This window comes from Trematomus bernacchii, unplaced genomic scaffold (assembly GCF_902827165.1).
Source record: "Trematomus bernacchii unplaced genomic scaffold, fTreBer1.1, whole genome shotgun sequence".
In the NCBI taxonomy this organism is placed as follows: domain Eukaryota; kingdom Metazoa; phylum Chordata; class Actinopteri; order Perciformes; family Nototheniidae; genus Trematomus; species Trematomus bernacchii.
In genome coordinates this window covers 3,118,314-3,137,668 of record NW_022987720.1, presented here as the reverse complement: position 1 = coordinate 3,137,668, position 19,355 = coordinate 3,118,314, and the positions used below count along the sequence as shown (strand labels likewise).

Here is a 19,355-nt window from a genome sequence, read left to right as displayed (position 1 = left end):
TTCAGCTCCACTCTCAAGACATGGACGTTTTTTATATTGTAAAACAAAATCTACAAACCAAATGTAATCCTAATCAGTTAATGTCACAAATCTGTATTCTTCTTTGATTTCTCTTAAAGATGTAAAACCTGTAAGCCCCTAGTTATGTTGGATCTTAAAAATCAAATAATCACAAAAACCAAACAAATCAACCTGACACGAAACACCAACTTTCAGATCCAGATGGGTAATGATTTAAACTTTGACCTTTCCCTGAATATAACAGTATTTTCCTGCCGGGTCCAGGGTGTTCAGAGGATATCCTCTCTTGCTGAGAGGATGAATGACATGCTGACCTTTACTGCATCTTTACTCCCTGAGGAGCATGAGTATATATAGTTAGAGAAGTTGTCCATGATAAAGAGAAATAACAGCAACCCCACATAACTTTTAGCATGCATTATTATAATTTGTTTTCCATGCCGGTATGCTTTACGAGACATAAAAGGTCCCAAAATAACTCCTGACATAGAGAATAAGATAAAGTATTGCCACAATCCATCACTACAGACTCATTTCAAGGCTAACTGTGCATTCTCAGTCATAAAGCATATGTGTATTTGTGCTCTTGAGGTGGATTTTTCAGATATTAAGATTATTTTTACAAAGATCTTAATTGATTGCATCTTAAGGTAAGTAAGGGTCCAAATGAGAAGTGAAATGAGCTCTAATATTGAAATTGAAAGTGCCCTAAACACCATTATAAAATGTGATAGTGTCAGTGGCCCTAAAGCACCAAGAGAAATCTAAAATATACTAGGACAGAGTTAACTAATCGAATCTATACACAACAATATGCCATGTTGTGTAATGTTTAGTAGGTACATATTGGGTAGTTTAAAGTCCCAAATCTGCATTGTTCCCTGAGCAGAGAGATGTCATGGTTGTTCGGTATAGGTCAGTGTGTCACTGGAGTCATGACAGTTTGTTTGTTTTTAATCCATTTTGCACCTGCAAATTCTTTCTGAGAAAAGACCTTAGTACTCTCTGTACCTCTTAAGTCGGACACTTCCCTTTAAACGTTGTCTCAAAGCGCACACGACTGCTGTGCCCTCGCTGTTAAAAGAGTGCTCATCATTCAAAGTACATTTTGCCATAGGGCCTACTTCGCATTGGATTAACTTATGCACCCACAATAGGACATGCAACTTAGTATAGAAGTACCTTAAACAGCATCCCGAGTTTTTCCTGTTATAGGGATTATAGAGATATCATTCCTCAATGTAGACAATAAGGTGGGGAAAAAAATATTTATTTTAATTTATTAGATATGGAAGTTACCACTACATGATTCAGGAGTAAACTAATTACAACATCATTGAAATGATTCCGAATGTCATTGTAGCAGCGTATTAGCATATGTTCAAAGGGGCTTCAAAGAGTGAAACGCATGAAATAAGGTTCCAGTTTTCTCTCAAAAGCCCAAAGAAATAAAAACTCAAAACTGTCTGCAGGTGTTAATATGCTGGTGAAGGCTCCAGATCCCCTCTAGTCTGAAGACTAAGCTAGATAAAGAAGATAGGAAGAGGATAAAAAGATATCTCTAGAGGTAGAATATCTTTAAATGATAAATGGCTCCTGCGGATCACTGCACCCGTCCACTTTTCAGAAGTATAGCTACAGAACATTTGTATATTTGAAAAAAGTATTTGTTAAAGGCATGTAACTCCTGTGCATTTGCCCTGTGGATGATTAAAAAAAGCTATTGTATCCTTTCCCCCTTCACAGCACATTTAATTGTAAGCAATTTAGACATAGCAATTAACACCTCCCAAGCCCCTCTATGTATAATGATTTTGTTTGTGCTGAAGAATAGAAATACGACATTGTAAGCACCCATAATTCCAGAGGGATTTAAAGGCATTCATGCACACGAGGAACCCAATCACTGAGGCCAAATGAGGAAGCAGCTTTTGATTCATGTTCCTTCACAGAGAATCCAAGCACGAACAAACTCCTGTAACTTCTGGTGTGCAGAACGGTTTGGCCTGTTGGGAAATGTGATATAACTATTTGCCTCTTGGTTAACAGCAGCAAGCAGAACACTATCACACGCACAACAAAATCAATGTTTTAAATGTGCATAGATTCAGCAAAGGTAAGAAGTCTTACATTTCATTTTCCATGAAATTCACATTGAATGTGAGGTTAATTTATACAACAATCAAGTCATATTATTAAGACTGCAATCAAGAGTGAGACTTCCTCAATTAAATGCTATTCAACAATGTTGCACATGGCTAATGGCAGGAAAGAAAAGCATGTGGAGGGTTCATGCCCTGCATACAAAACATTCATGCTGCAGGTACATTATACTGTGCGTACACAAACATCTTAAGGCAGGGCTGTAAATTATAAACTGCAACAACCATCCGGTTTCCCCATTGTAACCCCTGATCGGGATCTATTTAACAACGGATATTTGGGAAAAGGCTTTTCTTACGGAGCAAAGAGTTTAGCAGGACATCAAATCTGACATCACGGGAAATTGAAACAGGTGGAGGAAAAACCTTTTAAATATTATTTGCCAACGATTTGAGCAACATAAGCTCAGACACGCAGGGGAGGGAGACATGTGATAAGTCAGGGAAAACGGAGGGAAGGACATCTCAAAGGAAATCTCACACGTGAATTGACACAAGATGAGAGTCCTAACTGTAAACAGGAACAAGTGTTTGTCACAGTAAATCACAGGAGGGAAGTGAGCAGAGAGAAAGAGCTTCCACAGATGGCACCACAACACATTTTTCCTTTCAAATAATGTTTTTTTAATGTTTCCCAGAGATAATATGTGCACTTGTAAAGACGAATGGCATTTACCATTAGAGAATTATTACCCAAATGTCTATTTTCTCTCATCTCTCAAATATTTTAGCTTCTATTAGCTATTTGCTTTGGTTTTACAGCCCATAAGTTTAATGTTTTGGTTCTCTCTAATTAATCTATATTTGATATAACGATTTGCTGTGACATACTCTTTTTGCAACCTTTGTATTTTAATATTTTTCTCCTTTATTAGTGAACATAGCATTATATTTGCCAAAAAACACAACTCAATGGTTTTTGGTTTGATATAAAACATGAACAGTGTTCTCCAGGGCATTTGTTTTCCCATCCCTCTTCGTCCACTAACTTCAGCAGACTTTGAATGCAAACACATTTGTAATACGCAAAAAAACAAACTGAATTGCACAAGGAGACACATTTCCCTCAAAACGTATTTGACAGTGCCGTTTTATTGTGCAGAGGGATGTAAAAATGTGCCGAGTATTTGAAGTCTCGCTTCTTGAAAAAGGGTCGTTTCAAAAGTTGTCTAACATGGTGATTCCTCACTGCTCCTGTAGACTAACAGTCATTTTCCAGATAAGAAGGAAAAAAACATATATTCATGCTTGAGTCAGTTTTGGATTCATAAATCCACAAAACAAATGTGCCATCTACCGTGCAGTCTCAGGTTATAAAATGCCAATGCAGAGATTTTAAAGATTGTAAGAAACATGAAGGGAGTTGGTGTGAGAGGTGTACTGTGTTGACCCAGAAACAGAAACATGTGTGGTATCATGGTCATTCTGAGGGGAACCTGAGCCAAAAAATAAGAAATATTTATGTAAAGTCTTTGCAGATCAGTAGGCAAGCTAATCATTTATAAGGACTGCGCTGCACCAGACACCCACTCAGACCTCTCCAACATTGAAGGCAAAACAGAGCAGAGCAAACAGCAGAGCCTAAGTAGACTGCACACACATCAATACAGGTGTAAACACTGAGTCTAATTACCTGGAGACTGCTGAGCAGAGGGAGCTCAACCAGAAAAGAACACCACTTGTGACAAAACAAATAGGAAAACAACAAAAACGAAGCCCCCCGGTGACAAGTGATCCGAGACAATATTCTCACACTGAGCTCAGCAGACACCTCCCGCACAGAGTGAGAAAGACCCAAAGATATTCACAGAGGAAGTCAATAGGAGACACCATTTAACTCCTGATGGTACCTTTCTGCAAAAAAAGTGTTATTTTAATCCAGCACCACCCCTAACCCTAACACATTCACTGTTAGGTTCGTTCCATGAGGCTTTTACACTGATTATAGACTGTATAACAGTAGATAAAAGCTATTACATTACATGTCATTTGTTAGACGCTTTTATCCAAAGCGACTTACATAATCAATTTTGTGGACAATCCCCACAGGAGCAATTTGGGGTGAAGTGTCTTGCCCAGGGACACAACGACATGCTGACTGCAGTGGGACTTGAACTTGCAATCCCCTGATTCGAAGTCCAGCACACTAATCACTGAGCCACAGCCTCCCCATTAGTGATAACAGCTAACATGATACATATTGTATACTCTATGATGATGTACATAATGCCATCATAGGGCTATTTTAAATTCAGAAGATAATAATAATAATAATATGAGAGGGAGGTGAGGGGGATAACAAAGACAAAACATACTTGTTCAGAGTTTTCTTCCTTTACATTTTAAGTAAGTAAAATCCCTCATTCTTTGTTTGCAACAGCAAGCTACTGCACACGTGGGTCTGACTGTAAGATATATGCTATACTGTTGCTTAACTGCGATCACTGACAGTAGATGAAACATTGGAAAAGATAAGCTAACATTTCTTTATCTTTGCCATCTTTTTCTTTTACTCCAACCACATTTTAAGAAAGCTAAAAATAGGATTGTACACATTTCAAACCAATTTGCGAGTCAACATGCTCACCCAATGTAACGCTGATCTGAAGACATTCGCCAGTGGAAACATTCACAAGGAATTTGGCAAGTCTAATTTGGCTATTCATTTTGCACAAGTCTGTACAGTATATCCTTTTTTGTGGCTTTACTATATCAGATATTAACTAGTACCTGTACAAATTAAATATGGTGAATTTAAAAATGTTGTTGAAGTTTCTTTATTTAAATCATCCAAATAGTTTGTTCTTGCCATTGTTAGACTTTGAAGATGCCCTTGTGTGTATTGAGAACAACAACCCTCAGATTTAACATTGTTTAACCCGATTAAATTATCCAAATCATACTGTGATCTGTTGCAATAATTTATATTTTAATTTAGTTTGAAGCTAGCAACCAACTACCATTTGAGGCTGCCTAATGTTATTATGAATATAATTTCAGATATCAAATAGCCAGAGGTGTAGACCGACACAGAAACAGAGAAATGTGGTGGGCATCGCAGTAATTTCTGAGTCAAAGCGGAGCCAAATATGAGAAACTGTGGGAAGTAACTTTTAAGGCTGTCTCATTCATCTAAATAGTTTATACTTTGTTGCAATGGTTAGACTGTAAGGATGGCCTTGTGCATATTGAAAAAAGCCAACTAACAATTTAGGCTGCATAATGACAAATAAATATAATTTCAGATATAAAACAGCACTTATTTCCTTTCATGATCACTATTATATACCGTTCTGGATACATTTTTGTTTCTCATAGCTTGGCTTAACAGTAAATAAGTGTTTTTTCTTTCAATTCCAAGGTTTCTTCCCAATTTCAAAACAAAACCTGGCCCCCATGCTTGCAGGTTGCAGGTATTTGGTAGGTGGGGCTGTCCACTTTGGTTGATTGTGAGCACCTTGGCCCAATTCTCCAAGTTACTATAAGTCCTCACAGAAAGACTGGCTCTGTTTTGTTTGACCCTGCTATCATTTCTCCCTGCAACACTTTTCACTGCACACTTTACTTCCACCACATCCATTGAAACAACCAACTCTGATATTATCATTGATGGACGGTGTATTTGCAGCTTCACACAAAACACTATCTTTAATATCTTATCTTAAATTGATGGCCATTTCTACTATCTTTGTGGAGTTTGTTAAATGTAAAACAAAAGAAAGATTTTTGTCCTGCAACATTATTTGTTTTTGTTCAGCCCTGAATAGTACTTTCAGCTTCAACAACTCCCACTAATCAGAAGGGAGGACAGCCAGTACAAAGCCTACGAGCTGCAAAGGCAAACCTTGAGGCATTTGAGTACACAAAGCTTGTTTGCTAAAAAACATTTTGCTGTGAGTGCAAAGTAATACTTAAAGTTGACTTGGATGTATTAACTTTAAACACCAATGGGATTTATAGATTAATACATACAAATGTGTTCTGGGACCCCTAAATACTTGGGTTTATGTTGTCTTATTTATGGAGAGTTGATTTGTGATATCTGTTTACCTGAGTCGAAAAAATGCATAATACAAACATATTCATTGTTTGTATTCAGCAAGGCAGAAAACAAATGTTTTTCTTATTGCCCAAAATCCAATCAAAAATCAACAATGGATTGTCTCTAGCATTGTCTCTGTAGCATGTCTTATACTTGTGTGCCCACATATGAATGAAACGTTTCTACATTATATTGAACTGAATTTGTTTTCACCCACGCCTGCTTGAGCCCGAATAACTCTTTCCTACAATGTAAAAAACAGTGCAGGGGAGACATATGAGAGAAGGAATAACACATGGGTGTTTAATGGGATTTGTTAACAGCGGGAAATCTATGGAATGACACAGGGTTCATCCTTTAATCCTATTTCCTTTTTCACTCATGTCACATTGTAGGTATAACAAGGTTGTCTGCTATAACCAGTGGCGATTCTAGACCAATTTTACTGGTGGGGGCCAGGCTGGGGACAGTTATTTTATCAGGGTCTCTGCATCCCAGGCTAAAGTTTTCTCTTCTAGAATTTCCCATTACAGCAACAATATCCTGCCAGCGTTACGGGGACCCCCCTGTGCCCCCCCCCCCCCACTAGAACCGCCCCCTGTTGCTAACACATTTGAATCCTACATACAGCACAGCAGGAAACCAGGGTTTGCTTCTGTACAGAAATCACTTTGAACTATACAGTTCATCCTCTGAGCCTCTGCTGTCATCGCTGTCAATGCATCAAAACATTCGCCACATCAAGGTGCTTTCTTTTTCTCTGCAGGAGGGAAACATCTGGTAGTGTATTCTTCCCCTTTGGAAAATATCATTGCTTTTATGTGAGGTTTTTTTCTGATGTGGGAAAATAGTGTCAGTTGAATTCACAGGCATTGGCAGGAAGGGAAAAGTAGACCTCTTCCTCCTGTCTTCAAATCTGCTGCCTTGACAGACAGCTGTACCTCTCCGGAGCCAAACAATCAGCTGCAACACATGAGAATATAACCTTAAACATAGCAGTGTGCCCAGATAATTACTCTCTCTGATAACATCTTTATCAGCACTATGTTTTCCCTTATGTTCACTCCTTAATTGCTTACTGTATGCCATGTGGGAGTCGGCTACAACAGCGAAAACAAATGTGTACCGTTTTACACTTGGGATTTCATTACAGCATAATGGTGGAAAGTAGAGAAAAAACAAAGGCAGCTCAAGCATATAAGGGCACTTTTATTTACTAAACTCGAGTCAAGTAGAAAGTTTCATTAGGATGTTCAATTGTCTTTTTAAAATACAATTTAGGTGCTTGAGAAATAATCTGCACATAAAAAGGCAACAGATTATTCAAAAGTAAGGAAATGCTCCTTAGGAAAGTGACAGTTTACATTAAAAAAACAAACAATATAGAAGCATTTACCAGCTTTGCAATTTAAGCATGTTTTATCTCTAAAACTAACATATCCAAAATACAAAAGTATGGATTTTATTGTCAGGCTTGGTAAGAGCTGGCCTTCAGTACAATATGACTCAAGCCTTTTTTCTCAGTTAGCCAGCACATGGATGGGTGTGTTATTCTCATCAGTGAAGTGTGTTATACGATGATGTTGGTAACACTTCCTCAAAGGGCATCAAATCTCCCTGCACTGAATGTAGAAACACAATGTCCTAACATCTTGTCCTGACACCTCCTCTTATTTTTGGCACTTTGCCACCTAGACGGTTGTCTCTCTACTACGGCAACAGAGAAGCTTTTAAACAAATATTTTGGAAAAGGTGATTCTCTGGAGTTCCACTTCAACTGAAAATCAAATGATTATGAAATGAAATCTGTATTTAAATTCCAAACGCGGTTCCCCTTAAACTGAGGTTATTCTGATTTGGCTCCACATTTGGGTGACAGAGGAAACTCTTGGAGCCTTTGACGCTTTAATCTCAGAATTCACGGTCCCATCCAGAAAACTCCTCTTCAGCCTTCGTCTGATCAACAGGGAAACGATCGAAGTTGATATAGCAGGGTCCCTGAAAGAGGAACAATGAATAGTTGATTGAAAAATGTAGATTTATTTAATATGCAGTACCATCAAACCTTGAGTTATTTTAAAACAGTCTGTTGCTCCCAGCCTGTTTCTTTAATCTTACTAGAATGTTAAAGTCTAAAGCCCTGAACACCTGTTCGGCTTCTTACTATGAATCATTTAGTCCTACTGGATCACACTTTTCTGCCAACGTCGGATCATTTTGGATTGTTTGACATGACATCATTCTTTTAACAGTATTGTTTCTGGTAAGGGCATTAGCAGGGATTGGAAGTGTTAAATCATATCCATATGTGTTTGCTTGGTTTTGCAAAATCTTGTTGAACCACATTTTAAGGCTTTAAAAGTCTTAATAATACTTCTTATTTTTAGAATTGAACCTGCTGTGTTCTTTGGTTCTGTTTTTTCTTAAACCAAACAAAGGTAGTAGTCATTGTTCACATAAAAGCAACAACAAATCTCAGATAGTGGTTAGTCTTGCCTTGCGTATGAGCCGGACTGTGGGGGCGTCGAGCTGACCGACACGCAGTTTGTGCCAGTTCATACTGCCAAACCACCTGAGGGAAAGATGAGGGGGATAAACAGGTCAGACACACCATCAACAAATATGGCTCTAATGACAATACAGCAAAACACAGCTATACAGTTTTGCAGATGTTTGCAGTTTGTCCTTGTTTGTTTGAGAATTATTTACAATTTTTCTGTTCAGGTTTGGCAATCCTTGGAGAGTGAGAAATAACTGAAATTGCAAATGTTAGTCAGCAGTTGAGGAACTTTAAAAACAACAAGATAAGACAAAAAACTACTTTTTTTTTAAAAACGAATTTCCTGTATCTTTTTACCCAATAGCATGTTGCCATGGTTACCTGTGATTCCGGACATCTTTGATTCCATTCTTGGTGTTTCCTAACCTCTGACCCGGCCGAGGTCTGCAAACAAAAACATGACATCATTCAGACAGACCACTTTACAAACTAGTTTTAATCATAAATAACCATTACAAAATATATATTATTTTGCAGATATAATCTAATATTCATGCTCTTTACTGGGTGTTATTGTATAAATGCTCATTTAACAACATTAACATATTAAATAATCCAAGTCATATGAACATTACTCATTTGGTTCATTTTCTACAAAATACCAGAGCGATATTAGTATGTGAAATCATTTAATCAACATATTATTCTCACCTGCACAGTTTGCTGATGATGGACTTGGCTGCCTCACTCATGTAAGGTGGATACTTGGGCACCCCGTCCAAAATCTTAGCGTAAATCTTCTGAGGCTCTGAACTTGAAAAGGGAGGGCTGACAAGTTGAAAAGAGAGAAGAGGGATTTTAATGTTTAGACGATCTGTCATAAAAACCCACCAGAAAGTCAGCTGCTGTTACAAGTGCTGAAGAGAACCTGCAGATACTGAATTGTGAAAATGTATGTCATATTTCCCTGCTGCCATCTACTGGTTAATATCTGTGTGACTCTCTGGTGGCATCATCATCATCATCATCAGTTCAAATAATTGCACGTGTATTAGTATTACCTTCCCACCAACAGCTCATAGATCAGGACGCCAAGGGACCAAAAGTCAACTGCAAAGTCATGTCCCTGGTTCTTGATGATCTCTGGGGCCATGTACTCAGGAGTGCCCACAAATGAGTAGGTTTTCTCACCGCGTACCAACTCCTTAGCAAAACCAAAGTCCACCTGAAGAGAGAGACACGCACACACACGCACACACACACATTATCATTTGCCTACTAGCGGCTAGGTGCGTCATCCACACGAGAAAACAAAGGGATGTTTGTAGAGATGGCACATGACATCTTATATGCTTTAAAATATAAATTTGAAATGCAAGAGAGACATTAAGATAGGAATAACAGCATTAAAGCAACCAGTGTGCTTAAAGAGTACAGAAATGGACACATATACAGATGAGTACTCACCAGTTTGACGTAGCCCTTAACGTCCAGCATCAGATTCTCAGGTTTCAGGTCTCTGTACATGATGTTCTTCTTATGCAGGTAGGCGTAGGCCTCCACCACACAGGAGGTGCAGAACACGGCAATGGGTTCATCAAAACGCCCTCTAAAAATCACAGAAACACAAAAGGTTCAACGAGTTCTCCAAAAACGTCCTCCTCTGCTCGTTTGCTTTCAAATAAATGTATTATATTCCATGACTTTCTAGCGCTGATATTCGTATGTATTTGGGTACCAACAGCTCTAAAGAACTGAAGTTTCATTTCATTGTTGGAACTATTGGTTGCTATGGGGAACGGCATCAGCTATATTTCTCTGATTCAGATACTGGCAGCTACTGGAGAAACTTCAGTGTTGATCTCAAGATGTAAAAATAGCAATGAATGCCATTTCCTACAAATGAAACCGTCACAGATGTTGCAGAGATGCTCAAATAACACTGAGGAATTATTCAACATCTATCTAAGGAAATGAGTTGTGTGTTTTTCTCACACTTCTTTGAGTTTGGTCCAGATTTCTCCTCCAACACAGAACTCCATGACCATGTAGATGTATCGCGAGTCTTTAAAAGATGCATGAAGCCTGCAGAGAGAGAATAGGAAAGCGGGATTAAAGAAAAAACTAACACGTTGAAATTCTCTGTAAATGAAACCAAATGCGTGTCTGTGACTGCCGTTACCCGACGATGAAGTCACACTGCGTGGCTTTGAGGATCTTCTTCTCAAACAACATGTGCTCCTCCTGTCTCTTGGCCACAATGTGCTTCTTGCTGACTCGCTTCATGGCATAATATTTCCCATGATTCAATGTGGTCACCTAATAATGACAACAAAACAATGATCACCTCTGAGCATGTAATGCTAACTCTCCTGGGTTATATATATTTATACAATAGACATTCCAATAGTAACACAATTATGGGTTTGTGTGATAGACTGGTGATTGGTTGGCAGTTTGAAGGAATAGATTATATCGCTTCCTTACATTTCCTGCATACTCTAAACAGACTTTAAATATGATAAGGGAAGAAAGGGCCAATAATATCGTTTTTTCTTTTTTTCGGGAGGGTATATTGTATCTTTGTGAAGCAGGAGAGGGTGTTTTGCTCATCCTTAATTGTTTCTCAAATGTTATTCTTCTTATATGGAACTTTTATGTAAAAAGTGTTTTTCTGAAAGTTGCTTCTGACCTATCTTTATGGCTGATTATCGCTAATAACGCCATTTAATCAGGCTGATAACATGAGAAGTAGGTGATTCAGCCCTTTTCCCATCTTGATACTTTTCGTACAGTCTCTTAATGTTCTAGTTCTAGTTACTGGGCTTCGGGTGGAAGTGTATTAAACCAGAAAGGAACTATATAAAAATACTTTTTTCTCACTGAAATGACAATCATCCCAACACGGATTTGTATTAGACGAGTAATGTATTGTACATTCAAGCAAAAAGTTGAAATAGTGCTTTATAATGACAAACAAACATACACTAACCAGATCAACACGGCCGAACCCTCCGACTCCAAGCGTGACAGGATCTCCTTGATAGCGTCCCTCCTGGTACTGCACAGGGACCAAGTCCTTAAACCTCAACGTGGAGCTGGGACTGACCAGGATAGACAAAGAATGTTATTTCAACTCAAAGAACTCATTTGATTTCGATGATTGTGTTATATCTCTTCACCCCACTGCATCCACCAAATCTCATCATCCTTCACTTCTACTCACTTCGTCTTCTCTGGAGCTTGTGCCTCCTGCAGGACTTTGGAGCTTGGATTAAAAAGAAAACAATACAAATGAATATGTTGGTATTTAGCCATTTACATATCACATTATTCTGAATGATGATGGGAAAAGGAGTCATACGAAAATCTTGTACATACTCGTCAAACAGCTCCAGGTGTTCGATGGGAATCGTCTCTTCAAATACCCTGAAGGAACGGCATTGTTAGACAGACAGCATCAGACAGAAAAGTCAACTACAGAAAGCTAACACACAAGGGCACACTGACAGAGAGCAAACGCACTCCAGGAACTCTTTCATTCATCTTTCTCTCCGAGAGCATGACTGAACAGGAACATCAATATAGACTCACTCCTTGTCGATGGAGAAGCAGGTAACAGGGCCGTCCGCACTGCAGGTGGCCGTTCTCAAGACTTCCCTGCAAGAGGAGAAACATTTCTCATGTGTACGTACGAAAAAAAATGCATTTTCATTACTGTGTTTGTCAATGTCTCAGTGTGAATTTTGATATAACTTTGAATTTGAACCTGAAATTGATGACATGTTTAAGGATGTGTTTGCTGCAGGACTGTCATCATAAATGAATAGACTATGGCAGATAATGTGTTAATTATTCAAGATTTCAAGATTCAAGGCTTTATTGTCATGTGCACATTAGCTAGAGTGTAGATATGGCAATGAAACAGTGCAACATGAACATATATAGGACATAGAACAAATAAAACAGATAAAATAGTGCAAGAGAATGTTTTGAGATGTGCAAGTAAATACAAATGAAATAGTGCAAGAAGAGTCTTTATACAAGTAAATGGAATATTAGATATTAGACAAATAATTTGCAAGATGCAAACAGATGAATGTTTATGGATGTTCTTTAAAGAGTTCAAGTGTGTAATAGTCTTATTGCCTGTGGAACGCACATGGCAATTTCAAAAGAATCGAGGAAATGGTGCATATTTATCACTTTAATGATCTTTATGCTGCACAAATCTGCATCTGAACAACCTCCCAATGAATTAACACAGCAGCTCTCACACCCATAATGTATGTGCAGAGAACTTTGCTGAGATTTTACTCACTGATTCTCACGTTTACAAGACAGACGCCAGGTTGTACAACCACACTGTCAGAAATGTGAGCAGCTAAAACAAGGTGCACACACCGAGCAGTGGGTGTTGCGTAAAGGCTTCGACGAATGCCCTGAGGCATGTGTTGTGTTGCCATGGTTACCGTATCAGGGCCTGTTCCCCGAAGTGCTCCCCTTTTCCCATCCGGCGAATCTGCTTCTGATGCCCGTTCACGTTCTTAGTCACCAGGACCTGAGGGGGAAACACACAAGGGAGGGAGGACGAGATAATCAGACAAATGGATACCGAATACAAACCGGCTGAAACATTTGTATATGAATTTCCATGCACACAACATGACAACACGTACCTCTCCTTTGAGGATGATGTAGAAGGTGTTGGCTTCTGCTCCTTCTCGAACTATAACATCTTTGTCCTGGTACTTCACCTGAAGAACAGAAGAAAACACAATCAGACAATAAGGATTCATTCCGTTTACTAACACATCTTTTTCAAACAATAACATATGTGATTTGCAGGACAACAAAAAGTATTACACAAAGTGCCTTGAAAATGCTTCATCTCAGGATCTAAAATAGCATCCTCCAAATCACCATACATTTTTGACTTTATCTTCAAAAACAGATGATTCAAGAAATATATATATGAATTAGCTCACCAAAACACGATTTCTACTCTGAGTGTTACAAGTGATGGTTACTGAAAACAAAGTTCCCAATGAGACTTGTTAGTACACACCTCCTCCATAGAGTCAATGATTTTGGACAACTGGACATCATTCAGGTCTTTCAGAGTACGAGACCTGTGACAGAAAACAGGAAACAGCAGCAGAGTTAAACATAGTTGTAAAATGGTACATTTCATTTCATTCATTTCAATCTTTATTTCGAACAGATTAAAAAAATAACAAATAAAAAATAACAAATGTGAAAAACAGAATACCGTATTGTTAAAATACAGTATTTATCCACATTCACGATAATATTTATATATTCAACAAAAAAAGTCTTCATATTAATAATAATAATTTAAAAAAATCACTGTTATGGCAGCGTGGGATTACAGGAAATCCCCAAATTGAACAGGATGTAGTGGCATCTAGTGGTGATGCTGCATATTGCAACCAACTAAATACCCCTCCTCACACCCACCCCATTCCAAGTGTGTGGAGAACCTTTGTGGGTGGTGGCAGGTAAGATAAAGATGGCTTTATCTAGAATGTGTTTCTTTTGTTGGTTCTTACTGTAGAAACATGGCAGTGCAACATGGCTGACTGTGGATGACAACCTACTCCCTATGTAGGTATGAAGTGCTCATTCCTACCTTATGAAAACACCACAATTCTTAGTTTGAAGTGATAATGCATTAACGAAAACATAGTTATGCATATTAAATTCAATTTCTGCCAATAGATCCCCCCAGAATCCTACACACATGGTTCTTTAAAGTTGTACTTGTTCCAGCGTTTATAAACTCACGTCTTCAGGAAGCCCATGAGCTGCTCTCGTTTCTTCTTGGACTTGTTGGTGATGATCGTCCTGTAGGTTTGTCGCTCCATGCTCCACAGACGCACTGCTGTCTTTGCTGCAACAAGTGAAAGTGATGAAAAGATGACTCTGTAAAGTTCTATGAGGAAGGGGCCATTATGGTATCAAATCCATATAAAAACTCCCAATGCCATTATCATGTACTCTCAAGAGGCATCATTACAGGGGCTGACCTTTGACTGTTGCTGTTCGTTTGCAATTATACAAGATGGCCAGCTCCCCAAACACATCACCAGTGGCGAGGCTGCGGAGGTTACGGCCTGCCTGGGTGACAACAAGCTCACCAGCTAGAGGCGGAAAGAAAAGATAGTGGCATTATAGAGAATTGCATCGTATTTATAACATTTCATATTCAATTTAGTTCATTTGTAATATAGTTTTATCATTCCAAAACCTTGAATCAAATCAAATCAATTTCAAAATGTATTATAGCTCCAAATCACAAGAAATGCCTCAAAGGGCTGTACAAATCAAACAAAAGCAAAAACAAAATACCAACGTCATAGCAACACAATTTGAAACACTGTGTAGTCCCCACCTGCGACTATGTACATGCGGTCTCCTTCAGTTCCCTCTTTAATGACATCCTCCCCCGGTTTGAAGCTGGATACAGCCAAAAGATCCACCACCATGGCTGTTTGCTCATCGTCGAGGCGGCTCAGGAAGTCATTTTTCTGGATGGCTTTGACAATGAGATTTGTCTCGCTGATATTGGGAAGTGAGAGAAATCATCTTTAGATAAGGAAATTGAAATTTCAGGGAGCTCCCACGCAACGTGTAAACCCATCCTATACTATTAAGATGTTGGAGGTGTGCAGGAGAGCTAATCAGATGTCATGTGTAATCTAACAGGATATTCTGCGGTCCAAAGGACTCATTACCAACCTGGCGTTTTTCTTGACCCTCATGCATTTAATCTCAAGGGTCTCTGGGATTGGTTCGGAGGCGATGACAGCCGCACGGCTCTTCCTGACCTCCGGATCGATGTCATGACCGCTCTGAGAGGGAAAGTCTAAATGGGCAAACAGAGGAAAAGTAAAGGGAGGGGTTAACTACTGTAAATCACTGCAGCTGAATGTTGAATCAAAGGTCAACTGTGCGTGTGTGTGCGTGTGTGCGTGTGTGCGTGTGTCTTACCCAGATCATGATATTGACTGTCGAGCTCTTGCAAAAGTTTTTCTTTTTCCTGTAGTCGTTGCTCTATAATGAAAAAAACAGAAACAATGAATGCACAAAGAATCCCAAGAAACCGAATTCCATTGTGGATTTATGTTCATTATCTTAACATATCATTTTTTTGCGTGACAATCTCTAGAAATCTTAGACCAAGATATTTTTATAAACATATCACATACAAATTTGCGTTGAAAAATCCATTTGACAGTCCTCTCTGGTGCCAAATGTACACCAAAACAATATAAATATAGAACATTATATGAGTTGAGATGTGTATGGCGTGCAAGGTGTCTTTAAAGTTGGCATTGTTGTTACAATTCAATTTCTTAAAAACATGCATAACAACTGTGCCCTGTCAAACACACCTTCATCCTGCTTACTCTGCCAATTAGTGGTGACTTTGTGCTCATTACGATGCACTATGGTAGTTTACATTACTATATCAAAGCTGAACTTGGCAGTGCCTGATGTGGTTTTCAATGTGATATATTTATGATTGACTCACCCAGGTCTTTGTTTTGCCTCTGCAGCTCCTGGTTGATCATACATTGTTTCTCTAGCTGCTGCTTCAGCTCCTCTAGTTGCTTCTCCATGACTACAGGGGGAAAAACACAAAGAAATACAGATATATGGGAGGTTTCGATAGAGTGAAGATTAAATGCGGCACAATCAATGGTGGACTGGTACATTTAAATAATGCATCTGAGCACAGATATAAACTACAGTAGCAGACATGCTCGTATGTGCGGAGACTCACACACGCAGCTCCAGATATCATATTTCCACTGTATGTAACTATACTGATGCCTTTTTTCACACGGCACTGAACTCCTCTCCACCTCCTGCACACAGCAAGAGTCCCGCTGAATAATGCACACTAATGATGGACAGTCAACAGGGTGCTTTCACACCCTGCCAGCTTCTGCTACGGATGTGACTGTTCCAGTTCGGCAGCACAGAATCTGTCACAATATGGCAAAGAAACTCCTTATTAGCCCATTTATTACACGCTGTATGCTTGTAATTTATATATGCTTATGTTTTATGTATTCTCTCTGCTAGTGTGTGACATTACGAGGTGGGAGAAGTACTCAGATCTTGTACTTGAGTAAAAGTAGAAGGACCAGAGTGAAGGAATAATCTGTTACAAGTAAAAGTCCTGCATTCAAAATGTAACTCAAGTAAAAGTACAAAAGTATTAGCATCAGAATATAATCAAAGGACCAAAAGTAACATTACTCATTATGCAGATTGGCCGATTTCAGAATAATATATATTATATGTTTTGATTATTATTGTTAATGCATTCATGTGTTTATCAAAGCTGGTAAAGGAGCAGCTAGTTTGAATCACTTTGTATACTGCAGGGTAACTTGTGAATTGTACTGCAGGTGTAACTAAAGTATTATTTAAGTGTTGATTATATTTCACATCATTAATTCAAAATTGCAAAGTAACTAAAGGCACAAAATAAATGTAATGGAGTAAAATTACATGATTTACCTCTGAATTGTATTGGACTAGAAGTACAAAGTAACATAAAATGGAAATGTCAAGTAAAATACAACTATCTCAAAATTGTACATAAGTATAGAACTTGATTAAATGTTCTTAGTTACTTTACACCACTGGTGACATTACCAACCTGTTCTTTATGGTTCATTGTTTAAGTTTAAGAATGGAATTAACCATAACATATGTGTGCATGCAAATGAATACACACTGATTTGTTAGCACTGCTGCTTGAGATAAGCTAACCATACACCAGATCTAACTTTATTTTTGTCATGCATGAGATCAAAAGCCCTGATAAGTGTGCCACTTTATTTCCTTATCGTGGAACAATGGAAACTATTTTCTGTCTATATTGACAGGCCAAACATTACAATCATGAGGTTACGGGACTAATATCCTACACACACAAACATTGCTTTTAGTAAAGCTTCACTGCGCTCATCACGTGACCCCCCCCGCTGCCTCACCCTGAACATTGGACAGTTCTGAGATTAGACAAGATGTTAAAGCAAATCATAAAGTCACGTAGCAATAGCTCCTGTTCCACTTTTTCAGTTGTTTTATATGTTATGCAAGTTTGGACACAGTTTATAGTGACAAGGAGTTGGTTAAGGAACATTGGGCCCCTTGAAAAACACTTTTACATCACTCACCTAGATTGGATATTTTCCATGACAACAATGATTCACTATCAACAACAATGTGCAAATCTAGTCCAGTAAACAACACAATGCAGCTGCAGGGCCACAAGTTAATAGTCCTGAGTTGATGGTCCCAAAGTGTTTACACGGAACACAATGGCAACTAAATAAACATCTGTAGCTACATACTTGTAAGTCAAATTTGCTCAAGGGAGTTTCATATCACTCACACACACACACACACACACACACACACACACACACACACACACACACACACACACACACACACACACACACACACACACACACACACACACACACACACACACACACACACACACACACACACACACACACACACACACACACACACACACACACACAACACACACACACACACACACACACACCACACACACACACACACCACACACACACACACACACACACACAACACAACACACACACACACCACACACACTACACACAACAACACACACACACACACAACACACACACACACACACACACACACACACACACACACACACACACACACACACACACACACACACACACACACACACACACACACAGAGCTGCTTGTTGCTGGTTCTCTGAATTGGCTGTGTAATTATTTAAGTATAAAAGCAGTGATTTGCCTTCTTAAATATTCTTAGAGACAATGGGAAGTTAGAAGAGACACCAAAAACTAAAAGGCTATATTTCTGTCTGCTCGTCATCTGCACAGGAACATGATGCTGGACCCATTATATCTACAGCTCACTGTACACTTCCTACTGTCTCATTATTAATTCATGGCAAAGTGTAACTACAGCTGATTCTCATAAGATGCTCAGTAATAGAAACCTGGAGAGAGCATGTGTCTAGTCTGGTGGTGTGTTTAAGTGCTCTCTGGGACATACAGATCATCACCTTTCCACTTAATGAAATTGTGATGCAAACGACTTTAGTGCATCTATAAGAGAAGCCATGAAAAAAAGGTGTATTTCACTGTTTTACAAGCCTTTTCAACACTAATAAGACACTTGAAAAATGCAACTCTCAAAGTCACAGTGACATTTAAAAGGAGTCCCACTCACCTGCAGGCAGTGTGTGGATCAGGAGAGTAGAGGAAAGTCTGTCCAGCCTATAAAGGCCGCATGGACCATAGGAGCCAAGTAATCACAGTGAACTGCTGATAGGCTCCACTTTCAGCTGTAATGAAGTATTCACACACCTGAGAAGGAGCCAAGTAATCACAGTGAACTGCTGATAGGCTCCACTTTCAGCTGTAATGAAGTATTCACACACCTGAGAAGATTCAAACATGCAGGTCTGCAAAACCCTGTAGCATAACTTCTTCTTCTACAGCCGCTCACTTTCCCAGCTCAATCATTAACAATAACCTGAGGCTC

At 38.8% G+C, this 19,355-nt stretch overlaps 1 protein-coding gene across 2 annotated transcripts; it reads right to left on the bottom strand.

Annotated features, from left to right (window-relative positions):
- Positions 1 to 7,414: 7,414 nt before the first annotated feature.
- Positions 7,415 to 19,318, bottom strand: prkg3 (protein kinase cGMP-dependent 3). Of its 2 annotated transcripts, none has more exons than XM_034142384.1 (22): positions 19,041 to 19,318; positions 16,284 to 16,373; positions 15,740 to 15,802; positions 15,488 to 15,614; positions 15,141 to 15,307; positions 14,776 to 14,889; positions 14,534 to 14,639; positions 13,794 to 13,857; positions 13,405 to 13,482; positions 13,198 to 13,286; positions 12,320 to 12,385; positions 12,107 to 12,154; positions 11,952 to 11,993; positions 11,712 to 11,829; positions 10,908 to 11,044; positions 10,721 to 10,810; positions 10,193 to 10,334; positions 9,787 to 9,950; positions 9,437 to 9,553; positions 9,107 to 9,169; positions 8,722 to 8,797; positions 7,415 to 8,223 (listed from the first exon to the last, which is right to left on the bottom strand). In XM_034142384.1, exons 2-22 carry the CDS (start codon positions 16,369 to 16,371, stop codon positions 8,137 to 8,139), a joined length of 2,046 nt encoding a protein of 681 aa, XP_033998275.1. In that variant the 5' UTR covers positions 16,372 to 16,373; positions 19,041 to 19,318; the 3' UTR covers positions 7,415 to 8,136. The 2 variants fall into 2 exon arrangements, with proteins under 2 accessions (XP_033998275.1, XP_033998276.1); XM_034142385.1 differs by having other exon boundaries at positions 11,718 to 11,829.
- Positions 19,319 to 19,355: the final 37 nt, after the last annotated feature.